This window comes from Hyalella azteca, unplaced genomic scaffold, assembly GCF_000764305.2.
Source record: "Hyalella azteca isolate HAZT.00-mixed unplaced genomic scaffold, Hazt_2.0.2 contig17082, whole genome shotgun sequence".
In the NCBI taxonomy this organism is placed as follows: Eukaryota; Metazoa; Arthropoda; class Malacostraca; order Amphipoda; family Hyalellidae; genus Hyalella; species Hyalella azteca.
The window spans coordinates 179006-206132 of NW_025946882.1; the positions used below are offsets into that span (position 1 = coordinate 179006).

The window sequence follows — 27127 nt, forward strand, 5'->3', positions numbered from 1 at the left end:
AAATATATAACTATATTTATGCGACCAGCTGCATTTAAGCCATCAGCTACATTTACATAATTAGCTATTAATTAATATGCATGTAATTTGCTACAAAGTATTTTATTGGCTATATGGTAATATTTGAATAATTTTACGACTTATTATCTGAACTACATAGTTCTTTTGCAGTGGCAAAACGTTGATGTACAGATTTAATTTTTTTACATATTGTTACGATAAAATAATTTACAACAGAAAAATGTCCAATTAATTGTTACCGTTTTGCATGTCTCAATTGAATGTCTCGATTCATTTAATTACGGCGCACGATTGGTATTGTAAACATTATAGGCACGGATTTGCATGAGGGCGGCAAATGCCCAGCAAATTTTTGATCAGTTTGAAAATTGCACGTGATTGAGAACATTCAATTTTTTAATATATTTACTCGGGTTAAATGTCCTATTAGGTCCAAACTCTTTAATCGCGATATTTTTAACCGCAAGCAATAATGAACCATCTTAGATATAGGCTTGCAGTATGTATAAATTGAGGCTTCATCTCAAGTGCTGGTGCAAAAAACACTCAAGTCTAAGTTTAATTTTGCAAGCACTGATTATTCTTGGGTTTTTAGACTCCCACGAAACGCTAGAGGACGCAAAACGTAAAAGTTTCGAGGCACCCGTGAGAACCCATTATCCTTCCCCCAAAACCCGCCTGCCTCGCTCTCCTCTAATGAGAATCTCATTGAGGACAAAGCTACTCAGACACCGTCGCTTAGTGTCGCTCTTTGTGGTACAGCCTGCGATGTCCGTGTCATTGAAGCAAGCATCGATCAGACGCAGTCAAAACTTACAGTCAATTACTGAACACCCTTCCTACCAGGGACCAAACACTGCCTCTATTCAGGGTGACTGCATCAGATAAGGAACTAATAGAATCTTGACAGATCGTAAACTTGACTTCTTCGATAAACGAGTTAGCGAGCCTCTAATGATGCAGCCAGCTGATCCATCACTGCATCTGTCGGGCTCGAAGTCAGCCATCTCGTGTGGCTTGGGACTAAAGCCTGTATCCATTCAAGTTGTCTATTGTGGCCCCCACCTCAAAAGGTGATAATTACAGGCAATCAAGAAACAATTAGACACCGCTGAGGCTCGGCCGACCTCTTCCCGGTAATGCATTCTAATGGCATGAAGATTTCCCAGGACGCTCGTCTCAGTCGATCGTTTGTCAATCATTCACAATTTAATCTGTCAATCATGCAATACGTTTATATGTGTAGCTCTTTCGTTTAAGAGAATTTAATGTTATGAATATACGTTTTTAACATGGCGGTCAATTGATCGTTAAATGCGCTGGACAGTTTTTACGTATGCGATGGGCAGTCATACGTCGACCAAATTTTTTTTTGCTAAAAAATACCAGTAATATTAATTCATCTCTATGCTCATAAAAGCTATTCTGAAACCAAGACGCCGATGTCAGAGCATCATGTGCAAATGAAGGAAACCATCACCTTTCTTACTTTCTATATTAAGAAAAATTTACTTTTTATTTAAAAAGAATTTTGAATTTAAAATTTGACGCTTGCACTTTAATTGCGTAAAGTTGCTAAGCAGAGCAGGACTGTTATTGTATAATATAAATAAATGTATAACATCCTTGGACTGTGTTATTGTGCACTTGTACAGCATTTATTTTGCATGCCGTGCATCAGTAATTACTCTCTTTAACATATAGTCCATTGCTGTTGGAGATGATCGAACGATATTTTTACCTCAGCAAAGCAATTATGTTTTAACTCGATATACTCGTGCAAAAAGTATGAATTTAAATCCAAAGTACCGAATCAAAATCAAATTCAAAATCAATCAAATCAAAAAGTTAAACTTTTAATTAACAACAAGACTTAACATTCATGACCCGAGTTATCCCAAGAGAACGTCTCGAGATCTACCGACAGATCTATTCTCTCAGCGTACACGTTCCTCGATCAGGGAGCGAAGTGGTAGAGGAAGTCTCAGGTTAGTAGACTCGTCAGCGTGTACCTAACCTGCACATGTCGAAGTCTTAACCCTTTGACTACGGATGTATTAACCGTCGTCAATGCTATTCGTATCTGAAGGCCTGGCAACAAGAATTACCAGTCAGAAGACACAGAGTTAAACGTGCGTCGTGACTGTGCTGACATCTCAGATAAGGTTCTGATAAGATAGCCTCGGCATACAGGACCCGAAGACACATGCGACTCGTAGCAGGGGCGCGTCTGCTGCTTCCATCCTAGATGTACGCGAAAGCAACATTTCGCATTTATCTTACTAATAGATAGAACAAAAGTAATTAAGGCTGGATTTTCTATTACATAATGTGATGCTTCAAATTTATTCATCGAAATTAAAAAGGAATAAGTAACCACTCTAGTAATAACTTTCGAACAATTTCCGAAGAACATCCAGGCGACAATTTGATCTCTAAAAAACAAGGCATTCTCTGCAAGCAAGATAATCTTTCCGTTTTTATCAACTGCAGAAATAAGCGATTATCAAGAGAACTTAGCCAAATACATTATACTGTCTCCTGCCTGAGAATGCCTAATGCTTCTCGCTATCAAGCGACGTCAGAGGTAGTCGCCTAACGCCTCTATTGCCATAAAAGGATGAACGCTTCGCCAAAGCGGGCAGGATTTTCTCGTACGTTGAGCTTTTTAGCAAACAAGGTGGCATTTCTGGTAGGAAGTCCTTATCTCCAATTGAGGTGGGTGGTCTCGGCAGCTTCGCTATCGACCGTTCCAAACTTCATTCTTCGCTGAAGTCATTGTATTCCTCCCTGAGAGCCCAACTCTTGTGTTGGCACTTTGAGTGGCGAGTAAACAATGCTCTACGAATTGGTTTCATTGTTGACGGTGTCAGACAATTACAAGCTTCTAAATGGACTGCCAGATACTGGCGAGTCCATAGCAAGCAGCGTCGGAGGCTTCAGAGAGATAGAGAGAGTGCTCTTGTGACTGATGGAAAGAGCTATCGTGTAATATCAAAGTGCCGCAGGACCACTTCGACGTTGGTGGCATCTCAGCGAATATCGCTTCCAGTTCATGTTGCAGTTCTTGGATAATCAGCGCGACCGCCGCGCTCGAGTGTCTTTGGAAGGTGATTAGCTTCATATGATGCTTAACATCACCAACGCGAGTGTCTTTGGAAGGTGATTAGCTTAATCTGATGCTTAACGACACCACCACGAGTGTCTTTGGAAGCTGATTAGCTTCATCTGATGCTTAACATCACCAACGCGAGTGTGCTTGAAAGGTGATTAGTTTAATCTGATGCTTAACATCACAACCACGAGTGTCTTTGGAAGGTGATTATCTCAATCTCATGCTAAACATCACCACAGCGAGTGTGCTTGGAAGATGATTAGCCTAATCTTATGCTCAATATCGCCCCTGCGAGTGTCTTTGGAATGTGATTAGCTTAATCTTATGCTTAAGAGCCTTTGCAGTGTTGCTGACCCACGGTGCGCTGGTGGACGTGGCCGCCCCATGGACTCGGCACGGACTTCGCCTAATGAGGAGGATGATCGATGGACTTTCCAGGGTCAAGGTTAAGTAAATTATTCTTGTTAGAAAATGGTGTGCAACATAAGCAAGTAACTTGAGCCGTTCTGAACCCACCTCTAACATTTGTTTTTCGTTTTAGTAGTTGTGTATAAGATCGGTTGAATATAACTATTTTATCTGCCGTTAATTAAGTCTTTCAACGTAGAAGACCAAACTATACAAGAGATCAGACAGCGATAAAAACCATGATTGATTAATTATCGAACGGCTCGATCAACGGTATAAAAGTATAAAATATTTGCAATCGTGTAACTTTGTTTAACAAATTATGTACACAAGAGCCACTTGGTTTATTGAACTTAATTGTCAGGTATAGAGCAGCGAGTCAAGTCGCATTATAGACAACAATTTCAGAAGATTTTTTCTCTCCTTATCACGTTAACAAGGTTATACGAGCCCTTGATTTTTCTGTGGAAAACGAACATGTTTATTGGCTGTGAACAATAAAAGTGATCGCCCAAAGATGAGTATCTTGAGTGAAGTTGGCTTCAAGCTGGAAAAGTACGGTGGCTGCACCGAGAAACATGGTCATTAAACTGACCAAAAAGTGACCTTCAATAGAAGACTTTATTGCTCAGCTTGAACGGTCGCGATTGTGTGGAAGAGTTACGAATTTATTGCTTTATGAACCTGCTGTACCAGAAGTATGCAAACAGCCACCACACCTTGCACCATGTAATTGATGCAAGACGAATCTAACACTTCAAGAACTGTCGTATAAGTACATAGACTGATTACAGAGTTCGGATAAATTGTCTGATACAACTATATATATAGGAAATTATTCAGTCAAAAATCTCTAAATAATCGAACAAGGTCGTTTATTTTGCTCTCGCATATTCAGAATTTTTAGTCATTAGAGAACTTATAAAATATGAGATCCGATGTGTTTAAACTTGCGTTCACCAAGTCGATGTGATGACCCAACACAAACGCCTCTTTTCTATAAGTGCAGGCTCCAATAGCCATTGCCTGCTAATTCGAAGCGTTGCTAAAAGTGATTTGGCTAAATAAGGTTTAATTACTTTAACGCATTTTAGCCTCATTATGTGGTGCAATTGCGTACTGAAAACTATCATTCATTGGTAAAATATTTCTTAGACAGGAATCAATAAAAAATACATTTTCAAATTTCCGAAGACGGCAATAACTTCTCCCAATATGTCCAGTGCAATATTTGTGGCGTGCCGTAAAATCTTATAAAAAATGAACCCAAATTTACCATTGTAAATTGAATCGTAGAATTCAAGATAAAAAATTCCCGAATTAATGCGAGTCTAAATATGCAAACATCGAACAATTCAGATAATGTAATTTCTGGGACCTGTACGTATACAAATCGAGAACAGCAGCTGAAAATACACGGACACAGAGACTGCCTCGTCTCATCGTCCGGCGTCCCGCTGGCTAACGAATTTTACTGCAGCGCTAACGACCCAAACGCGTAACGCTATTACCTGTTCGGTAAAAATACAGAACACCTGAGCATTGCCGCATTATCTGCGATGTTGGTTTGTATTTACGATATGCAGTAACGTTTCTTTGCTGTTACTCACTTTAAAACGTGTCTTACTTCATTTTGTGGGATTTCAAAGGTTTTTTCGAGCCCTCAGTAACTTGAAAAATTTCCAATCTTGTCAAGGACGCAAGGTTATGCAGTGTAAAGAGAAATGTTAGTCTAAAGAAGTGTGATTTACCTGCCCAAAGCCAACGGGGTTAAGAGACAACAGGGAATTGTTTCGTAAGCAAACCTCATCCGAACACTGTTTATCGACGCAATATTGTTTGCCTTATGAAAAGTTTATACGTATTGCGCAGGCTCCTCGCCAGAGGGCGCCGTGTCGCAATTGACAGAAATGATGTTGATGCAAAAATTAAAGCGTCCAATGTTAACAAAAAATTTTCATTGATTGCGTTGTGCGTAGATTGGATACTCATGGCCTGCGGAGTTGCAAACAAACAAACAAATGAATAATTTGCAAGTGAGTGTTCGGGCACAATATATTTTGCTATTAGAAGCAAATCGTTACTATAGGAGAGTTATACAAATGAGATGCTGTTGGATAAAATGAGTGGTTTTAACATTTTATGGTTAAAAATCGATGAGTAAAACCTAAAACCTGAAATATCATACTATAATATTTCTATAAGTACTGTTCTACAGAACTTATTTAAACAGTTAAACTTGGTTCATCTTTAATTTTGTACTAATGAACGCTTACTAATTAATAGGAATAGAAAAATGAATGATCGGATATTTTACTTTCGTTGAAAATTCATAGTAAATATTATAATTTATTACATATTAATAACTATTTAAATAAATTTTAACTCTCCAAATCAATAACAGCTCTTCGAGTATATATTGAATCTAGTTCATTATGAATGAACACAACTTTTTTATCATTAATTTTTCAAGGTTGCAATTACGTGAAGCTACATAATAGATTAACTTGAAATCTGGTACACTTCAGATTTCAAATAATATTCATCAAGTTTACTTAAATTTTATTAAGGGTATACTAGTGTAAACAGGAATATTATAAAAATGACTGAAGTGTATAGCAATTTCCAAAAGAAATTCCATAGATACCCCGTAGCTTTTTTCTAAATTCTATGATGACGGCGATACTTCATGAGCGATCGAACTAGTTTTACATTCACTATGATTTAGAAGCCGCAATAGAAAATATTAAAATTCAAGCTGGAGGCCCGAAGATTTTGGTAATAAATCCGAGCTCGCACTCGCTGTTCAACAATCTTAACCACCCAAGATTCAACTCGAACTTTCTGTCGCCTGCTCTATACACTTAAGAAAGGATCAAAGCGTGGCCTTTGATTCCTTCCATATTATTATATTGTATATTCCGCGGTCCTACGAAACCCATAAATCTTCATGGTAATCGAAGCCCCAGATTTATAATGGGTGTTGCACTTAGTTGCGGAGTTTGTTTTATCATCGATTATGTTAGTTTGTAACTAATGAAAGTCGCAAACTATTACTCCCGCGTTATGATCTACCTGCAAAGGGGCGGTAATAATTTTAGAGTAATGAAGGTTCAAGGTAAGTGAGCCGATGGCAGGATATATACGTGTCGTAAATCAGCGTAAAGGCCACTATAGTTTCATGTCATAAAATTCGTCGAACTGATGGAAAATATTTTGATTGTTTGAAGCAGATGCCCGTGCAGTTTGTAAAGGAGCTGGAAATGAAAACGCGTATTTTTCGTAAGTTGCAGCGATCCCTGAGTTACGACTCGTGATCGAAAGACGCTGCTACGTATATGGGACCTCTTATGTTAGCAGGCATTCCCTATTCGTTATTAACAACAATAATTTCTTCGTCTGGTGTTTGGATGGCCGCTCATAATTTGTCTTAAATTCACAACATGGACGACAATCTTGCGTGCAGCGTATCGGAAGGGAACCGGCGAATTTTACGCGCGTCTCGTAATGGAGCCGTAATGATTCGTCGATGTTCGACACCTTATTCATAAAAATGATGGAGTATTGCCGGCATGTGGCAATCACTGACACGTACAGGATGTGAAGTGCATGTACTTCACCCGACACTTTATGCGAACCTGAGAGAGGAAAATTCTTTTTAGAAATAAATCGTTATAGGCACACGATTGCATGTCGACGACTGGTTTCTTGTTGTTCGTAACTTGTTTGAAAGTTCACGTAGGTTTATAAGCAGCGTGATAAGCTGGCTGCTAGCAATTTTAGATAATAAGTTCAATACGGCCACTCTTGGTCTTTATTTACAGCACGTCCATGACCGCTGGAGCCTTTGTATCAGTGATGGACCTGAATTGATATCGGAGGTAATAGCTAATTTCCCTTTCATAAACGTATGGAAATCAATTCTTTTTTTTCTGATCTTGACTGAAATTTTTAACTGAGATTTTCACGACTGCAAATTCAATCATAGCTTCGAGATTCAACAGTAAATTTAAACTCACTCATTATATATACTCACCTCCGTCATGTTAATTTTCTAGCCAAGTGATTGAGGAATTCCCTTCGACATTTTTCTGTGACATGTAACTATTTTCCTACAGCTGTCGTTCCATTTTAACACATCAATGAAGGCAGCGAATTATCATATGAAAAATCAGAGGATGCTGATTGGATTGTCCGAACCAATCTGACACTATTTAAAACTGGCGGTAACTTATTTACTTTTATATTACTTTTATATTATATTTATATTACTTATAACTTAAATTAACACCAACGAATTTATCACTTCAATTTCAGCCAATTTTCCTCAGAAAAAATAATATTCCTTCGCTTAATTTAGATCGAAGGCCTGCACATTGTACAAAATCGATCAGCGTGAAAGTTGCGCGCATAGTGTGACTGAGGCACGTTAGTTGTCGGCAAATGTACGCGCTTAGTAATACGTTAAGAGCTGCTATTTTGAGCTATAGTCCAGTGACTTATGCCCCTGTAAATAGAGCTGCCACTATGATATATACGCACAACTCTCGGCGTGATATACGCACAACGCCTGGCGTGGTATACGCACGGCGCTAGGCGTGAGATATACGCACGCGGCAGTATATATACGCTCAGTTATATACTCTCGGTGCTGGCATGGTATATACGCAGGGCGCTATATAGGCACGATTTTACGCCCGGCGCTAGGCATGGTATACGCACGACGCTATTGACATGGTATAACGCAAGACGCTAAGCGCGGTATATACGCTCGAAGCAAGATGCTAAATAGGCGTGTTCTACGCATGGCGCTTATAGGCCATGGCGCATGGCTCGATCAGGCGTATACGCCTAACTCTCACGTAATTTTCTTGAATTTTTGTTCTCGGTGACTTGGAGAGCGCGAGGACTTGACAACAAGACTTATCCCCTTTTACGAATTTAATTAGGCAATATTTATAGCAAAAATGCAACAGCGTGTAAAATGCCCTGCTGCTCCAATAAACGTTCGAAATTTCGGAAAATGTTTGCGTTTTATGTCCAGAAACTATTTATTATGGAACTTCTTTGAAATATTCTTCAAATCCTTTGAAATGCTCAAATTATTTAAATTCTTTGAAATTATCAATTGAACGCATTAGGAACTGCACCAAATAAGTTTTGAAAGATCCTTCTCTATCATAAAAAATTAAAAATTCAAATTCGATAGAACTAAAAAAATATGCACCAAATTTCTGTAATCAATTACCTCGAGCCTTCACATATTGCAATTCGTCGTATATACGGTCTTTTCTGTAAGCGGTTACTATATGTATGAATTATGAACCCAGAAATGAATTTTTGGAAGACTTTTCAATTATAAAGATTGCAAATTTTTTAATACCTTTCAAAATTCTTAAATTTGTACCCAATTTTTAAAATTGGTTATGAAAAAACAATTTCGAAAAAACATCACAGATTTCAGATGAAATCCTTGTTCGTTCGCTGCGATCAAATTTGACTGATGTATTTAATGACAGCTCGACCACGCACACATTATTCATGCATGACAATGTCATAATGCATTCAGTACTCATACAAAAAGAAGTTAATAATCAAAAACAAATATTAAAGAAGAACAAATTTTAATGAAAAAGAAATTCTAGTTAGGAAGAAGCTTGAAATTGTCAAGAAATTGCAACGGAGAAGAAACTTGCGATTAAGAATAGACGTGTATGTAATTAACAAGAACTTTGTAATTGAGAAGGAATCTTGTAATTAGATGCCAACGCCACTCAGTCATGCGAAGACAACATGATGAAGATGCAACATGACAACATGTTGCCATTATCATGTTGCCACATGATGATGGTTACATAATAATGGACAACATTATCATGCACATGATGATGACAACATGATAATGGACAACATTATCTTGCACATGATGATGACAACATGATTATGGACAACATATGATGACAACATGATAATGGACAACATTATCATGCACATGATGATGACAACATGATTATGGACAACATTATCTTGCACATGATGATGACAACATGATTATGGACATAATTATCATGCACATGATGACAACATGATGATTCAGGTGACGACAAATGCATTATGTTGGCATACATGAGAGCGCAGCAATGCACGGCGTTGACAGCTGCAATGAACTCATGACATTTGACATGCTCATGCTTTCATTACAGGCCTACGGACCCAATCAAGGCACAGCTCTATTACCTGGCCAAGCCAACCAATCATGCGCGACGCTGCGTTCCTCTTCGCCGCGCTCTTGACCTCAACATTGGGCCGCGAAAACGGAGCCTTTTGGCCGACGAAGAGCCTGCTATTGGCTGTGCATCTCGTCAGGGTCATTAGAGTTGGTGAAGGTGGAGCGTTTGAGGTGGGAGGAGCTTTTAAATTGAGGCTCTAGGTGGAGGATGTGTTCAGTATTTGAACGGACCTCCCGCAAGTAAGACCTCTGAGTGACAGCATCTGGCAATTTATATTCAATTGGAAGCTTCAATCACATATAACGGGTTAATTAAGCTCGTAAACGAACCTATAATCATAGATGCTTGACTGGGGCAGTGTCCTCAGAGTTGGATGGTGCCTGAAAGTTTTGTTATTGCACATGTGCTTTATTTGAACTCCAACCACCTGCCCGTTGCCGGCGCCCGCCGAGCGATCAACGAACTCGATTTTAAATTCGGACAGAAATTACCACTAAAGTTTCTCCACGAGTGAACCAAATGGCAGTGCAAATGGAAACTCTCTGTGGAGGTTTTTTACCACCGATAACCCGTGGGACTTTGCAAAACAATGACCAGGAATCTCTGAAGCTGTCCCCGGACAAAACAGCGACTTCGAGTCCCGCGTCGCCGCTACAGTCCGAAAGTCCTCACTTGCCCCCCACTCCTCCTGGGGCTGGATCTCCTCCATCATCGCGGTTATTCCCTTTATCCCCGCAGAATAATTATCCCCAGCAACATCAACAGATAAATGTACCCCCACTGCGGGCTCTTCCCTTCAGCATCGATAATATACTAAAGCCCGACTTCGGTAGCGCGAAAACAGACCCAGTTTGTCACAGCCGAGCACCGCTGGTTGGTAAGAGGTCTTCAGAGACGCCTGAATTGCTCCTGCGAACTCCCCCAAAGACGCCTGATATCCCAGGGCGTCATGAGTCCCCGGTGGATCTTAGTCACAGGCTTCCCTTAGCTCTAAGTCACAATTTTCTTGCCAATGCGGCCAAAACCAATGAAAGTTTCTTGTCACATTCCATCAGCTTCCTGATGAACCCTGTAAATCACCCCGTGAATCCTTTTAGCCCTGTTGTGCACGCTATTAATCCGCTTCAACATCATCTTCAGCAGCAACTTTTCCAGCATCACGCCGTAAGTCCTCACCTCCAGCAGCCTATCGTCACCAAACCAATCCCCTTATCATCTTCAGCGGCCTTCCAACTATTGAAGCCTTTTAACGCTTTCACTAACATCAACGATCATCAAAAACGTCTTCAAAATCATCAAATCATTCAATCCCATCAACAGCAACATCAAAACAAGAAATCTGCCATCTGTAAGAATATTTCAATTAAAGAAATCGATCAACAACCAGCGAATAAAGATATTTTCCCTACCGAATTCTCAAGCGAACAACAGCCAACGAATATCTCTAGAACGCCGGTGTCTGTTCCGTCGCCGACACCGAGCAACAGTTCTACGAACAGCAGCTTTTCCAGTTCTTCCAGCCAGCATGAGAATGCAAATAACAATAATAATATAAACAACAACAATAACAATGAGAAATCTACGAGCAACTGCAACAAGAACACTCAAGGGGAGAGGATTTCTAAATCGGGGAACCAAACCGACAACTTGGACGAGCTCGTCAACCCCAAGATACCCGAAGACAGCAGCAACTGGCCAGCCTGGGTCTACTGCACGCGATACTCCGACAGACCTTCTTCAGGTGGGTCTCGTGATTATTATTATTTCTCGACGACATTATTGTTATTATTACTATTATTAGTTTATAACTATAAATATTATTATTTTATAATTATTATTATTATTACTATTGTTATCATTATTAGTATTTTATTATTTTATAATTATTATTATTATTACTATTGTTATCATTATTAGTATTTTATTATTTTATAATTATTATTATTATGCAAAGCGATTGTCATGGTGTGTCGTTCAACTAAATTTTGAGGGCACTTTACAATTGAACAAGTTTGATAATGAGTAGAAATAGAGATAAAAAGGGATATGAACGAATAGAAACTATTTTGCACAACATTTTTTGCAACTATATGCACAATACTGCAAGTGTGAGGGAGTTTGCAATCGGAAGCTATGCCATCGGTATAATAAATGAAATAAACATTATGCTACCGCTGAGCATACCGATGATATGTATCATTTCATTATTAATGACATTAGAGTGCGAATGGTACTTATGGATAGGCTTCAACAACTTAAGCTTTAAAATAATTTAACAGCTTATTGAAAAGATGTATTCTTTATAAATATTACTGCAAAAAAAAATGCGTACGGCGAAACACGTAAAAAATCCATTGATTTGCTGCGACATATTTGTAAATATATAAGTAAGTATTGTATATTGTATCGATAAGTAAGCATAGTATATGTATAGATAAGTAAGTAAAAGTAAATTATCTTGTACATACATGCATCAAAGGATAATGCATGCAGTAGTCTCTGATACCCTAACACTTATATCATTACATTTGCTGTGATCCTTACACTAATTTATGTTTTTTTTTATTTATTTTTCTTGAAAATATGTGCAGGAACTTCTCTAAATTGCGCACAACTGTATACTACTTGCATTCTGAACAAAAAATAGATATATTAAAGGAGCAATTACTGATACAACTTATTAGTAGCTAGTAAACAGAGATTTAAATTAGAAGAATATATAACGACGATGATAATGCTATTCAATAATTGTAAGGCATGATGATTTGATTCGTGTTCAACATTTTTTACAATGAACTGGGCAAGAATATATTAACAGGGCACGCGTCTTATCATCAATTATATTTATTTTACGGATAAATTCAGCAAATTTGCCGAATAAGCTAAGTTTTTTTCTTTATTGCAAATGAAAATCGATTCACATAACCATTACTGATTTCTAAGCAATTAAATTTAACATATTTTAAGGTAAAACTCACGCATTTTTTCACCATTGGTCGCGCGTTTTAGAATGAAACTTAATTTACTTGAAACATTGAGATTTTGTATCCTATCATAAATCACGTAAATTTGAAACACGAGGCATTATAATGGCATAGTAAATTCGAAACACGAGGCTTTTATAGTGGCTTAGTAAATTTAACCACAAGGCTTAAGTGTTCATGCATGATTGAATGTTGCTGGGTTATATACACGCACCGCATCATATACATATCGCGACCTTATTTACCAAAAATTTTTGTATACTTCTTGATTTTTTCTTCAAATTGAGTGGACTTTCAATAGACGTTTTGCTGGCATTAGAGCCTCTTAATTGCGAAGCAAAAGCTTGATCGAGTGAGATGTCTTCTCTGGATGCTGATGAATTTTCGGAACCAACAGTTGGTGTTTAATGAGGAAATGATAGATATATTCCGAAATTATTTTTTCTTTTATATTCCAGAAATATTTACTTATTTAACTTGCAGTTCTGATACTTTCGACGCTAGAAGCTTATTTTCATTGAATTTAAATTGTGAAAAGGGTTCAAAAATTTCAACCTGAAATTGGAAATAGCGCTAACTGTAAATTGAACGAAAAGTTATTACAGCTTCATTAAAATTTTTTCTGTTGAATTCCAATCGTGATCCGAAGATTAAAAAATCCCTTTATTTCTCAAAGACAATTTGAATGCATACATTTATTAATTTTAATACAAATGTAATTCAAAATTTTGCTATTAGTTACGCATTAATTCATGCTGACGAGAAAAAGGATGCGAGTATTGATGACTTAAAATCAACTTTTATTTCGATTCTTGTAAATAAAAATAATAAGTTTTTCCTTTCCGTGATAAACATGTGCCGCTGCAGTAATTATATATAACACATGACAATGACTGACCCAATATATTCACGTGGCTGCAATAACAAGAATTCGTCGGGACAATTCACTATTTTATTATCTAAGTTTTAAATTTTGAATATTCAATGCACATCAAGATGTGCAATAAGTGAGAGTTTTTTTTTGCGCTGGAAGCAGGAAGCAAAAAACCACTAAACGAGAATGTGGACGTTAACAAATGTAGCAACAAATCAGGATTGAGGTTTTTTATGATTCAAATGAATGCTAATTAATAAATCTTGAATTACCGCACAGGTATTCGTGAATGCAAGCTCTGCTAATGCATATACACAATGAATGCGGAGTATTCAGAGAATGGTAATAAATCATGTTGCCTATGTTCTAATATTTATTTATGGCCTGACTCGAGAAATAAAATGTACGACTAAATCATAATTAATAAATGTATTCAAAATTTAGAAGTGAAATTCTCATTCCACATGCCCATTTTTTTTAGCAGAATAATTCCCGTGAATGAGCACGAAGTGAGTCTAATGCAATAAATCATAAGTGCAGTAATCGATGCATAACATTGCAATTCAATTATTATGATTGTATTAATTAAGTAAATAAGTTGTTATTGAAATATATAACTGATTGTTTCAACTGATGGCTTAAAACCTCTACGTTTGTAGCGTATATATGAACATTTTTTGTATAGAAAAAGTTTCGATTAATTTTTATAAATAAAATATAAACGGTACTGAAAGTATAAATTTCAGTATCGTTCAGAAAAGAGTAATTCCATCACAGTTCATTATTTTTATAAGAGTCAACCATCAATAAGAGTACTGAATCTTCTCACATTAAAACGCAAAAATACCTGAATTGTTTTCTAAATTTTAAGCTAAATTTTTGTTGAGCTCTTAACACGAAGCTAATTGATCAGTGTTACTTTGCCGTTAGAGAAGAATCATGTGAATGATAAACCTTGTCGCCAATTAACAACTTAAAAGCCATGCTTGCATCGACCCATCCATGAAATCCTTTTTTAAATATACATAAAATTATTAATTTTATTTATACGAATCTCATTTTTTTCTTATATTTACCTCATTTATTGAAGATCCTCAACACAATTGAAAATAAATAAATTTACTCCAAGTTTTAATGCAGAGATTCTCGTTCCATTGAAACAATTAACTTTCGTTGCAGAGACCGAGCTTACATCGTATGAATATTTTGCGCATCCACACATTCCACGTTTTGCACATTGAAGGGAATAGAGTAATATATCAAACACTATATTAGTTCTGCTAAATTAAGAAAGATATAGAGCAGTTAATAAAAGAACAAAAAGAGAAGAATCATGGGATCATTGCGCACAAACATCTTATATATTGCAAATTAAATGGAATCTTATAACATAATAAAAATTGATTATCATGAGATCAATAAATATTTAAAACGGTCAATGTGAGATCTAACCACCTTACGTAAGATTCGTCACGTTATTCATAAAACCCATTCGGCATAAGATGGATTGTGAACAGTAATAGATACTGGAAATGCTTGGATTTACGGGCGGGGTATGAGTGGCCGGTGAATGGCCGTCGTCTACTGAAATGGAGATGCGGATGTTTGTTTAATTTCAATATTAGGGCAAATAGGAGGAGTCTTGTCGGGTAAATTGACTGCATGTTTTTCAATGAGCCAATGCAGCGCACTTCAGGAACAACAGCTTCCCAAAGCTAGTGAATTATAGGGATCAGGGATATAAACGCTTAATTAGGGAGATTTTTGCTGTAAATATGTGTCTCTGGACATGATATTTGAACTGCATGGTGGCACAAGCACGATATTGCACCAGCTTTTTTACTTCACAAGCGATGCATTTGCAAGAATTTTGCACCCGCTATCTTGCTCTTGAGAATAGATAAGAAAATCCGCTTTTCCATGTGTCGTCCTTGGCAAGACAGGCATCATTCGATCGGTGTTGTGACAGCTGTGATCATGCAATGCAAGTGCAGTTCTCTGTAGCAATTATTGCTGCTGGTTATTGGTGGCTGGCTCGGATTATAACATAATTAATAACCTGCGACGTTGCATAGAAGATAAAATGGTGAGATTTTTTATTTTTCGCCTCCATCATCTCTTGTAACATTTGAAATTGTTCGTGCTTCAATCTGCGCACGAAGCAAATTATAAATTCCAGTATCGAGTACTTACATACTTAGCATTATAACTAAGTTGCCCATTTAATTAAATGAAGTTGAATGTTGGAAGACGTGTCATGGCATTTACAAGCTAACATTTTTACTCAACACATTGTGAACAATATCCACTTGATATCCTACATAACGCTTTCCTCATCCATCACTTCTCCTCACCCACCCGTCCCTTACTTGTCCCTATCCTGTTCTTCTCCAAGCCCCAACGCTAAACTAACTTCAGGAATTTTCAATCTAACTCGGGAGGGTGTGATCGACAAGTGATTTTAGCGAGCGAGGGATCATCGAGACGAGCTCAAGAGCGGAGCCTGGAAGCCAGTCTTGCATTGATGAGGCGTGACGACCGAGGCGGGCGTCGCGCGTCCGTAGAGTTTAATCGAGAGTCGCTGCCGTGGAGTTAACGCTTGCAATGCATGAGCGTGTTACGAAATTGTGCTCACTTTATTGCATGGCAGATTTCATGAGTAGTCCCCTGTGAAAAAAACTTAAAAAGGATGAAATGGATAGACTCGTATTGGGGTCTTAAAATTATTGGATAAATTTGAATTGGGTACATTGAATTAAATCAATTATTATCACGTAAACATAATTTTACACAAATAAAGCTTTACGAAGATCACAAGTTTTGAAGATCAAGTTAGAACCTACTCCTAATAAACTATGACTGTTCTTAGGAGGCTAACCATCACTCGTCTATGGCCCGCCTATACGCCGTCCTAGGATTTAAGTGGCTCTATAGCTTTACCTTCGCTTCTGCACCATAAAGCTACGGCATTGCAGCAATTGTTTAGACCTAAGGAGCGGCATTACATTATGCACTTGATTGAGTCTAGGCTCAAAGTTTGAACAATAGCAACGCTTGTTGCGTTCCAAATGCACTCGCTGAGCGCCTGAGTTATCGCTGCGTCGTAAACTTGAACTCGAGAGGAGCCAGAATTGCTGGCGTCGGCCCTGGCCTAGCATGCAATTGCCCACAGGAAGGCCTCCTTGCGATATGTGTTTCCGAGTACGAACTTTGGACTATAAGGCTTTCTTTAATTTAATCTATTTAGCTTTAAGGTTTTTTTTTACCATTGGAATCTTTCACTCTAGGCTCTAACTTCATCATTACTCCAACAATTCACTCAACGTTCTAATGTCTTTGCCATTCCCAATACGAAACAATTTTCTCAACACGCAACATTTTTCAACACGCAACATTTTCCAACACGCAAATATTCTCAGGGCACTGAATAATTACAGCGCTACTTTTCTCAGAATACTGATTTTAAAACAATTTAATTTTTTCAGCGCATCAAATATTTTTAATTATCTCTGTATCCGAATTATGGCAGCACGCTATTTTCCTTGCCTGGTTAACTCCTGATAATGTGCTCATCAGAATCTGTATCATTTTCATGGCTCACTAAAACTTATTAACAATAATGAACATTCTTTGGACCTGTAAATGTACGTGCACTTAACTGCACTTAACTATAACCTGCGCAGTATAACCTGTACGTGAGTCTTTATAAAACTAACTAGACCAAAGATAACATCCGTAGCAGTTATGTTCGTCTAATACTACGTATCAGTTTTTACGTGCAATATATCTTGTCCGCTTGATTGCTATGCATTTAACTGAAAGGAAAGTTTCAACAGCTCAATATACACAAGTAACTTTGTCTCAGAATATTAATTTAAATTTTAAATAAGTTTTGCCACCCTGCGCCTCATTCAATAAGTGTTGCCACCCTGCGCCTCATTCAATAAGAGCTGCCACCCTGCGCCTCATTCAATAAGAGCTGCCATCCTGCGCCTCATTCAATAAGTGTTGCCACCCTGCGCCTCATTCAATAAGTGTTGCCACCATGCGCCTCTTTCAATAAGTGTTGCCACCCTGCGCCTCATTCAATAAGTGTTGCCACTTTGCCCTCACTTTCCCTCTTCGATCTCCCTCGGTTTCCCTCGGCTCCAATTTGTAGCGTGAAATTCTTAGCTCTTGATCACTGAGTTCAGGACCTGGGCTGCAATTTAATGTTTCGCTGTTGAAATAAGCGTGACGCAATATCTGGCACGTCATTACCTAGACGCAATTTCCGTGACGTTGCAATTAGTTATTTACAGGCAGTGAAGCGTAAGTGTATTTTAATATTATTCTATATTAACATATCAATATTATAAATTATTCTTTTGATGAGTGCAATTAAGAACTTCTAATCAATTGAAGCTGCGACTTTTACGAGGTATACATAGCCTACCCATCAGTGTTACGTGATGTGTTGAAATATTTTATGTTGATATGTACTATTATTATGATGAAATCAACACTTTGTCACCTCGCATAAATATTTTACGTGCTTTTAATAAATTAGTGGCCACCGTAAAGCAAACCATGGTTTTCACTAGGGTAGTGAAATGGATTCTGTCGACGTCAGCATTTAAGTGACGAGGAATTTGAGCTGCTGTCTCGAGGCATCAATTCTAATCAGAATAGCGAGCCTGAATTTTGGTCGAGTCAAATTCTGACATCGCCGTGACAGTTAGGATTAGTAATTGAAGTCGCTGATTTAACTGAAATGATAATTAATGAAGTCCAATTTGATAGAATTGAATAGGATTTGGTTTTCACTCACAAGAAGGTTTTTGATTTATTATAAAATCTCTGATAAAAAACAATAGAATGCGAAAAATTTAGTAAAAATGTCTAATTATCGATGCTCAAGTTTGCTTTTTTGAATATCATAGAACTTCGTAATTAATTATATATAGGAGAAGGGGATTTCTTCATTTCTGCGTCTGCCTCACACACTCCCTCACAATTGTCTGCCTTACACGCTCCCTCACATTTGTCTGCCTCACACACTCCCTCACATTTGTCTGCCTCACTCACTCCCTCACATTTGTCTGCCTCACACACTCCCTCACATTTGTCTGCCTCACACACTCCCTCACATTTGTCTGCCTCACACACTCCCTCACATTTGTCTGCCTCACACACTCCCTCACATTTGTTTGCCTCACACGCTCCCTCACATTTGTCTGCCTCACACACTCCCTCACATTTGTCTGCCTCACACACTCCCTCACATTTGTCTGCCTCACAAACTCCCTCACATCGCATCAAACTTCTCCCCTTGAAACACATTTTCCGGAACGCTTTCCCTCACCTTCCCTCGGGCGCTAATTCTATCGTCGGACGATCGCTCACTTCATCTCTTGTGGGATCTCAGATGATCTGATGGTCTTATGGTGGACTTCGTGGTCTGGGTACTCACAAACTAGGCGGGGTCTGCATGGTCTGAGTACTCATAATCTATGAATGCTCTGATGGTCTAATTATTCACAATCTATGAATGCTGTGATAGTCTAATTAATGTAATTATTTACAATCTATGAATGCTCTGATAGTCTAATTATTCACAATGCATTGGTAATTATTAATAGAGTATCATTTCATTTATGTATCATAATGCAGTCCAAGGGCAATACTTTAATTCATCGACACGAACTCAATTGTTGAGTGATTTTCAAGTAAAAATAACATGTATTGATACATATAAACTGAGTCGTTGAAAATATTGGACAATTTTGGGACCTGAAATCAACTGTTTTTGAGCCAATCAGAAGATTTTAAAGTCTGTTGATCTTTTAGTTCTAATTCGTTGACGTAGATTATCTTCAGAAATAAAATGTCGAGCACCACATTTGGTTGTGAATTCAGCGTATCGAAATGTATTATGGCACTTTTGCAGGCTGTATTTAAATATTTAAAGGGAGAGTTTGTAATTTTTCTTCAAAGAAATATCAATACTCCGCATTTGTCCTGTAAAAGAACATCGTTCGTATTAAAAGAGCATATTATTTGTCTCTGCAACGCCATTCCTTGAAGAATTTTTTCTCGGTTGCCCGAGAATTTCTGACGCCAGCACCATTGCCTATAAATCAAAGAACCGAAATAATGATATGGGATGACACGAAGAATCTCTTACGTACGTACAACAAAATGGCTCTACGCACACAGACGAGTTTCTCATAAGTGCAGCACTGGCAAGAATTATAGCTTCAAAAGACTCCTCTCGTTCGTACATGTCACTGACGCGTTCAGAAATGATGTCTTGATAAATGACGAGACAGATTTGGTCCTAGCAAATGAAGATGAAGTGTTTCAAATTATAGCAATTTGCCTTGGCTTTAAAGGACGCTAGCATGAGCTACACTCTTGCCAGAGAAAAGTGATATTCATATAGGTGTATGCATATAGAAATAATGCACGCATGGGAGAATGCATGCTCCCAAAGTATAGAGGGCGTAGAAAGACAGTCATTGATATATGTAATATATCGATATAAATCGTGATATATCGTGCCTCAGTTAGAGTCTGGAGAGAATATAACGTTCAGTTACACGACTTTTCAGCAGCTGTTATTATAAGCGATATATTCAATTTCATCATTTTGATGAAATGAAAATTCATATTGGCTACGACTTTTATTAAAGCTAACTCCATTCAAATGTTTCGGTGAAGTTGGTAATGATTTTGCACTGCTCATTGCATGGTTTGCACGCATGTTCGTTTTCAATAACTTTCATTAAATTTATTGTGAATTCCGAAAAAAGAGTTGTTTTAACCCTACGGAATGAAGGTTCAGTTAAGGTTTACAATAGAAACCCTTAAACTTTTTATTAAGAGTTACCCACTCATAGTCATGGAGATATTCACCACTCACAGCTCACTCAAAACTATGATGATATTCACCATTAACTAGCCCACTCACATCTATAACAGCATTCATCACTCACCAACCTACTCACTATTCAAGCAGCATTCATGACTCATGAGCGCGCTCACATCTATAACCGCATTCATCACTCACCAGCCCACTCACTATNATACGCAATATCTGGCTGATAATACAATGCGTATCAGGCCTGATATACGCAATATCTGGCTGATAACATCATGTGTTATCAGGCCTGATATACGCAATACCTGGCTGATAATACAATGCGTATCAGGCCTGATATACGCAATATCTGGCTGATAACAGCATGCGTATCAGGCCTGATATACGCAATATCTGGCTGATAACATCATGTGTTATCAGGCCTGATATACGCATATTTGGCTGATAACATCATGCGTATCAGGCCTGATATACGCAATATCCTTCTGATAACACAATGCATATCTGGCCTGATGTAGCAAAAACTGGCTGATAACACAATGCATATGCGTATATCAGTATAGAACACAATAATATACTGATATACACACAGTATAGAGCACACAGTCACAGCATAGAGCACAATAATTCTGAGAGGGCAGCATTCCTGCATAATTAAGATCGGCGTGGCGCCCACGCAGTCTGACCAGCTTACGAGAGCAGAAAAAGTCAAGCTTTATTTCAATAGCAATTAATGCTTCTATTGAATGTAATGAATAAATGGTATTTTCTCAGATTATTCAGTGTTTTTTATAAGGATTGCGTCATGAAATTTAATTTTAATTTTTATTAGGGAATATGATTACAATCATGAGGGAATTAAAAAATTGGCTTTAGTAAAGTCTTCTTCTTGTGCTGTGTAATTTTTCAATTTGGGTAAGTAATGCAGGCCTATACTGTTCTGTATTCATTCTTGAAATTTCATAAATAGTTTGAATTTTACCTATTTACCTATTTTACCTATTTTAATTTTTAACTAAAATCGCAAACGCTAACGCGATAACGCAAGCAACTAGAAACTAAAATTCATTGACAAAGTTTAGGCCGAACAATCCTTAAATGGGTTAAGTTTACGTGGAGCTGCACCAACTTTTAACTCTGCATTCAATAAAAAAATCTATTTATAATGCTAATAGTTTCATGGCATCATGTGCACGTACAATTCGTGGAATCAAAATTCTTGTGCAATGTGACTTGAGGAACGACGCATCGCCGCACTTTTGTACTCAGCGACAACAGCTATCGTCTTCTCTTATATCTAAAATGTACTTAATTAACAATTTAATTGTTAACTTCATTATTATCGTTGCTGTGATTATAATTTTCTTATGAAGATTAAAACGTTGGTCAATTTTTCTTGCTCGACGAACGTCTTCTTGTGACAGCCTTGCACCCCCACACTCCCCCTGGTTAAACCCTTTGCTCCCTACTTAGAGGGCTGAACCCCCCTCCCCTTATCTGAGGGGTTCGTTTTTTAGAGCCCCTGCAAGGCTGTGATAAGCCTTCGTTCTGCCAGCCCCCTTTCCGGCCCCCTTCCTCCTGAACCCCTTCTTTCAAACCCCTTCTTCCATAAACCCCCACCGGCCACCACGTCTCCATATATAACCTTTATATAACGGGTGACTCTTCCCCTTACTTCTTTGAGTTATGCGAACTATTGCTATAGTTCAAATTTTTGCCGTTCAAATTTTCACCGCTTGTGTCTGCGTCCAAAATTAATTGTCCTTTTGGAAGTGTCGAGGTATTTTTAGAGTAGTATTTGGAAGCGATGGTCCAAATACATTTTTATGTTATCTATACCTCATGAATACAAGGTATTATGTTATCTATACCTTATAAATACAGGGTCATATGTTATCAATATCTTATAAAATGTCTTTAAAAATCTATGGCTTTGATTTCACCGTTTGCCATAATTTCGCTTATTATCGCTATTTGCAAGAGAAATTTTCGGCGCCGCATAACGACATTTTTAAAGCACGAAATCCTCGTCTCAACTGAACGAGAAAATTATTCATGTTTCTCGGCAATTTTTGAGCTTTTTGACATCAATTTTTTGAGGAAAAATGACGCGCAGAAATCGAGTTTGAATTGACGTTTAAAACCTCGGTTTAAGCTCAGACCCTCAGGGTCAGATTAATAGATCAATGCATGCAAGACCGCATTAACATTCCGGAGATTAAGGGACGTTTACTCATTAAGAGTAAAAAAATTAGGAGTAAATTTGATGTCATAAGAACAAACCAACTATAACGTCTGACTCATGCCTGTAAACTCATTGGATAACAAATTAAATGGATGATATATTATGATTATAACACTGAATTTACAGTGGGATAACGTCAGGAATAAGATGGCGAAAACTATGTCTAGTGCCCTCACTATCACAGAGTCCCGCACTATCACAGCGCCCCTCACTATCGCAGCGCCCCTCACTATCGCAGCGCCCCTCACTATCGCATCGCCCCTCACTATCACAGCGTCCCTCACTATCACAGCGTCCCTCACTATCGCAGCGCCCCTCACTATCGCAGCGCCCCTCACTATCACAGCACCCCTCACTATCACAGCGCCCCTCAATATCACAGCGCCCTCACTATCACAGCACCCCTCAATATCACAGCGCCCCTCACTATCACAGCGTCCCTCACTATCACAGCGCCCCTCACTATCACAGCGCCCTCACTATCACAGCACCCTTCACTATCACAGCGCCCCTCACTATCACAGCGCCCTTCACTATCACAGCGCCCCTCACTATCACAGCGCCCTCACTATCACAGCACCCTTCACTATCACAGCGCCCTCCCTATCACAGCACCCTTCACTATCACAGCGCCCCTCACTATCACAGCGCCCTCACTATCACAGCACCCTTCACTATCACAGCGTCCCTCACTCTCGCAGCGTCCCTCACTGTCGCAGCTCCCCTCACTATCACAGCGGCCCTCACTATCACAGCACCCCTCACTATCGCAGCACCCCTCACTATCGCAGCGCCCCTCACTATCACAGCGTCCCTCACTATCGCAGCGCCCCTCACTATCACAGCACCCCTCACTATCACAGCACCCCTCACTATCGCAGCGTCCCTCACTATCACAGCGTCACTCACTATCACAGCACCCCTCACTATCGCGACGCTGGCAGCGGCGTCTAGCGTCTTCGTGAGTCCGCATAAATTCCTCAAGACTTCACCAAAAAAACCTCCACCGAATAGGGACACAAAAGCCTCCTTTTTTCCCCTGGTTTTGGTTATTGTTTTATCTTCGGGGAAACACTGCCATGTTGCTTTTTGTATCGCGGGGCTCAGGACGGCGTTTTGTTCGTCCCTGCGGTGACGGGAACGTGTGTTGTCATAGTCCAGCAGCGTTACTGGGTGGTGTACTTGGTGGGAACGATGATCCCATATGATAATACGTGTTATAGTTTATAGTGTGTTGTATTATTGACTATGTACTATCCCAACTATATATATAATATATAGGTTAATAGATATTATATTATAGTGTTGTAATAACTAATGAGAGGCGAATACATTATTATGGATTACGAATCAGACATCGTTGGAACGTCCAGTAAACAATTGCAACACTAAAAATATTTTATGATTGATCTCATAGCGAAAAGTTACTAAACTGCCTTAAGAACTGATAATTGTTAGATTGACGCCACGATTAATTAAATGATTTTGATTACTCACAGAACATCCTCGACTGTGAAGTGAAACCTCCTGATTGTTAATAATATGAATTTGTTATCTCTGACGCCATTTATTTTTTACGCCTTTAAGTAATTTATTTTCTTCTTCATCGTCTCGACTGATTTATTTTGATTTCTATTGAAAATATCATCGACACGGAAATTGAATTGAATTTCGTTGTAGTAATATAAGTTTTTTTAACTCTCAGTCGCAATTTATTTTCTGACGCCTTTACTTACTAGCTTCCAAACGCCTAAAATAAAAAATCTTTAATTTTTCTTCACCAGGCCCACGTTCTCGGAGAGTGAAGAGAAGAGACCGCAACCCTGAAGAGAAGAGGCCCAGGACAGCCTTCTCCTCAGACCAGCTGGCGCGCCTCAAGAAGGAGTTTGAGGACAGCAAGTACCTCACGGAGAAGAGGCGCCAGGACTTGGCCAGGGAGTTGGGACTTAATGAGTCCCAGATCAAAATTTGGTTCCAGAACAAGCGGGCCAAGATTAAGAAGAGCACAGGGCCCAGAAGTGGTCTGGCACAGCATCTAATGGCCCAGGGTCTTTATAATCACTGCACGGTACCTGTAGACGAAGATGAATCGTATCTCAGCTAATATTGTTTTTGATATTATAAAGTAATAGTTATATAGCGTAAATATTTTATGGTATGATATGCAAGGTCAAAAAATTGATCTGACATGTGGAGCAACCAGCAGCAAATTCAAATTTAGGAATGAATTTCTACATTGGTATAGATTATCATCAGTTTTCAACGATTTCAAAATAGCCCTTTAAATTTTGTCTTCTCCAGAAAAATGTAGCCAAAGAATCAGTTTTCTTATCAGATTGGATTTAGTTTTTGCTCAAGAAGATTTTGGGTAAAATTGCAGTTTTAGCAAAGACCGCAATTAATGCTCTACAGCAACCTGTTTAATACTCATAAAATAATTACTCAGTAATTAAACTGTGAAATCGAATTTTATTAATTCAAAATACATAAGTGATCGCGGCGATGACTAAATTCGTGTATTATACCGACATGGTTCAGGTTTTTATCATGAAGCTTGATTGTGTAAAAACTGTGACATAAGCAACCTCCAGAGAACAGAAACATGTGAACGTCCCTGATCGGCAGGTCTGTGTTATGATTCCAATAAATGAATGCATATTTTTTCCTCTCTATGAAAACCATATTTCTTGTCTTGTGATCCTTAAATAGCATGATTGTAAGCATGACGTTTGTCTCGGGACAAAATTTGTTAAAAAAAACTCTTGTGATAATCAGGATGAACAGTGGACGACGGTGTGGCTCGAGCGACCTTATATTGTGTTCAATTATATAGAGCGCTTCATTAGCACACTTGTGATCATCTTTGTACATCTTCTTCAGACTTGGTCTGATCCATCTCAAACATGAATTAATATTCTGGGTATGTTTTCGTAAAATAGTAAATCTGAACCGGTAAATAATATCCTGAACATGGTTAAGTGATAAATTACATCTCAATCATGTACGTAATAATATTTCTAAGCATTTTTTCGATAGGTCACATCTGAATATAAGATTAACATTCTGAACATGTGTTTATGATGATCGTGTGTGTATACATGCACTATCATTATTCATGACAAGAAATAATGTATAAGTTGCGTGTGAAATTGACGTATGAATTATGCAGATATACAGATGTGTATTCCTTACAAGTGTTCACAGACTCATTAAGCGTCAAAATAAGCTACCGGTAATTCCGTCAATTCTGTACACATGCCTGGTAAACATTTTTTCCTGGTCTAATCGAGCGACTGGTAAAGCCGAACATGTAATCATCCTTTCATGCGTAAGTGTTCGTCAGCACAAAGAAAATCGAACGATAGCCACTTTATTTGAACTACGCCGAGATTTTGTTCTCATGTTTCGCCCAACGCTCAAAATTGCAATTTTACTCGAGGTTTGTTAATGTTTGTTTCAAAGATGCCCAGAATGAATAAATGTATATATTTAAATACATTATTTATACGAGGAATGTGGAAACATTTTACACAGAATTATGTGTACAGTTACTGTTTGTGACTTTCATTGACAAGTTGAAGCAGTAAATATTGTAATGTAGATGTAGTTCGACTGTGTCATTTGAAATTTAGTAATTTAAGGAATAACATTCAAATGTAATTTAGCTAAACGAGCTGCTATTTATTTCAAAAAACTCAACATATTCGCTTGAAGACTATGAACTGTAATTTTTAGTCTAGATTTTCACCTCAAGATATTCATCAGAATGATCAACATGTATAGCTTAGCCTTTAAATTATTGTCTAAAATAATGAATAGTTTATAAAACAGTGAAGAAATATAATATATAAGAACATGCAATTAATGCGGGTGTGTAATATATGTGTATGTATGTGTAAAAAATGTTAGTAATAAACTCATCGCTCGTTATAATATAGGCCTATGGAATCCCTACGTCGAATAAACTTTGTTACGGATAACTTCTTGCTTGATTTCAAACCCTTAATTCATCTGAGTTCTCGGGACTTATTGCACTATTCAGCCTAGCTTCATAAGGTTGCTCAGCACAATATCGAAAAAAATTTTCACGGTTAAAGAGTGCAGTCAAACTGATTTTTAGATTTGATGAGCGAGAGTTTCGACTTTTTAGCGCTTTTTCTCATTTATGGAAAAAATGCACTATTGTGCTCGCCATGTCCGTCTGTCCGTCCGTCCGTAACTTCACGTTTTCGTGGACGAGAAAATGCGCTCTCTGTCACTCACTGCAGTGAGTACTGAGTTATATTTTGTTATTTACCCTCCTCGTTTTGGGGGTTACAACTGCCGGTGGTGAAAACCCCCTCGACCCCAGAGCTTTTTTGTAAATTCCGAATAATTAACGTAATCAT

General features: G+C 38.1%; 1 protein-coding gene across 1 annotated transcript; it reads left to right on the plus strand.

Moving 5' to 3' along the window:
* Positions 1-9960: 9960 nt before the first annotated feature.
* LOC108665070 (ras guanine nucleotide exchange factor B-like) lies at positions 9961-26713 on the plus strand. The gene is made up of 2 exons (XM_018151787.2): positions 9961-11515; positions 24524-26713. The coding sequence occupies exons 1-2, from the start codon at positions 10294-10296 to the stop codon at positions 24841-24843; spliced, it is 1542 nt and encodes a 513-aa protein (XP_018007276.1). The 5' UTR covers positions 9961-10293; the 3' UTR covers positions 24844-26713.
* The last annotated feature ends 414 nt before the right edge of the window (positions 26714-27127 follow it).

Coding starts and splice junctions, on each gene's coding strand:
- LOC108665070 (XM_018151787.2), top strand. CDS start 10,294: ATGGCAGTGCAAATGGAAACTCTCTGTGGAGGTTTTTTACCACCGATA. Junction 11,516..24,523: donor CTCCGACAGACCTTCTTCAG/GTGGGTCTCGTG, acceptor TTTCTTCACCAG/GCCCACGTTCTCGGAGAGTG.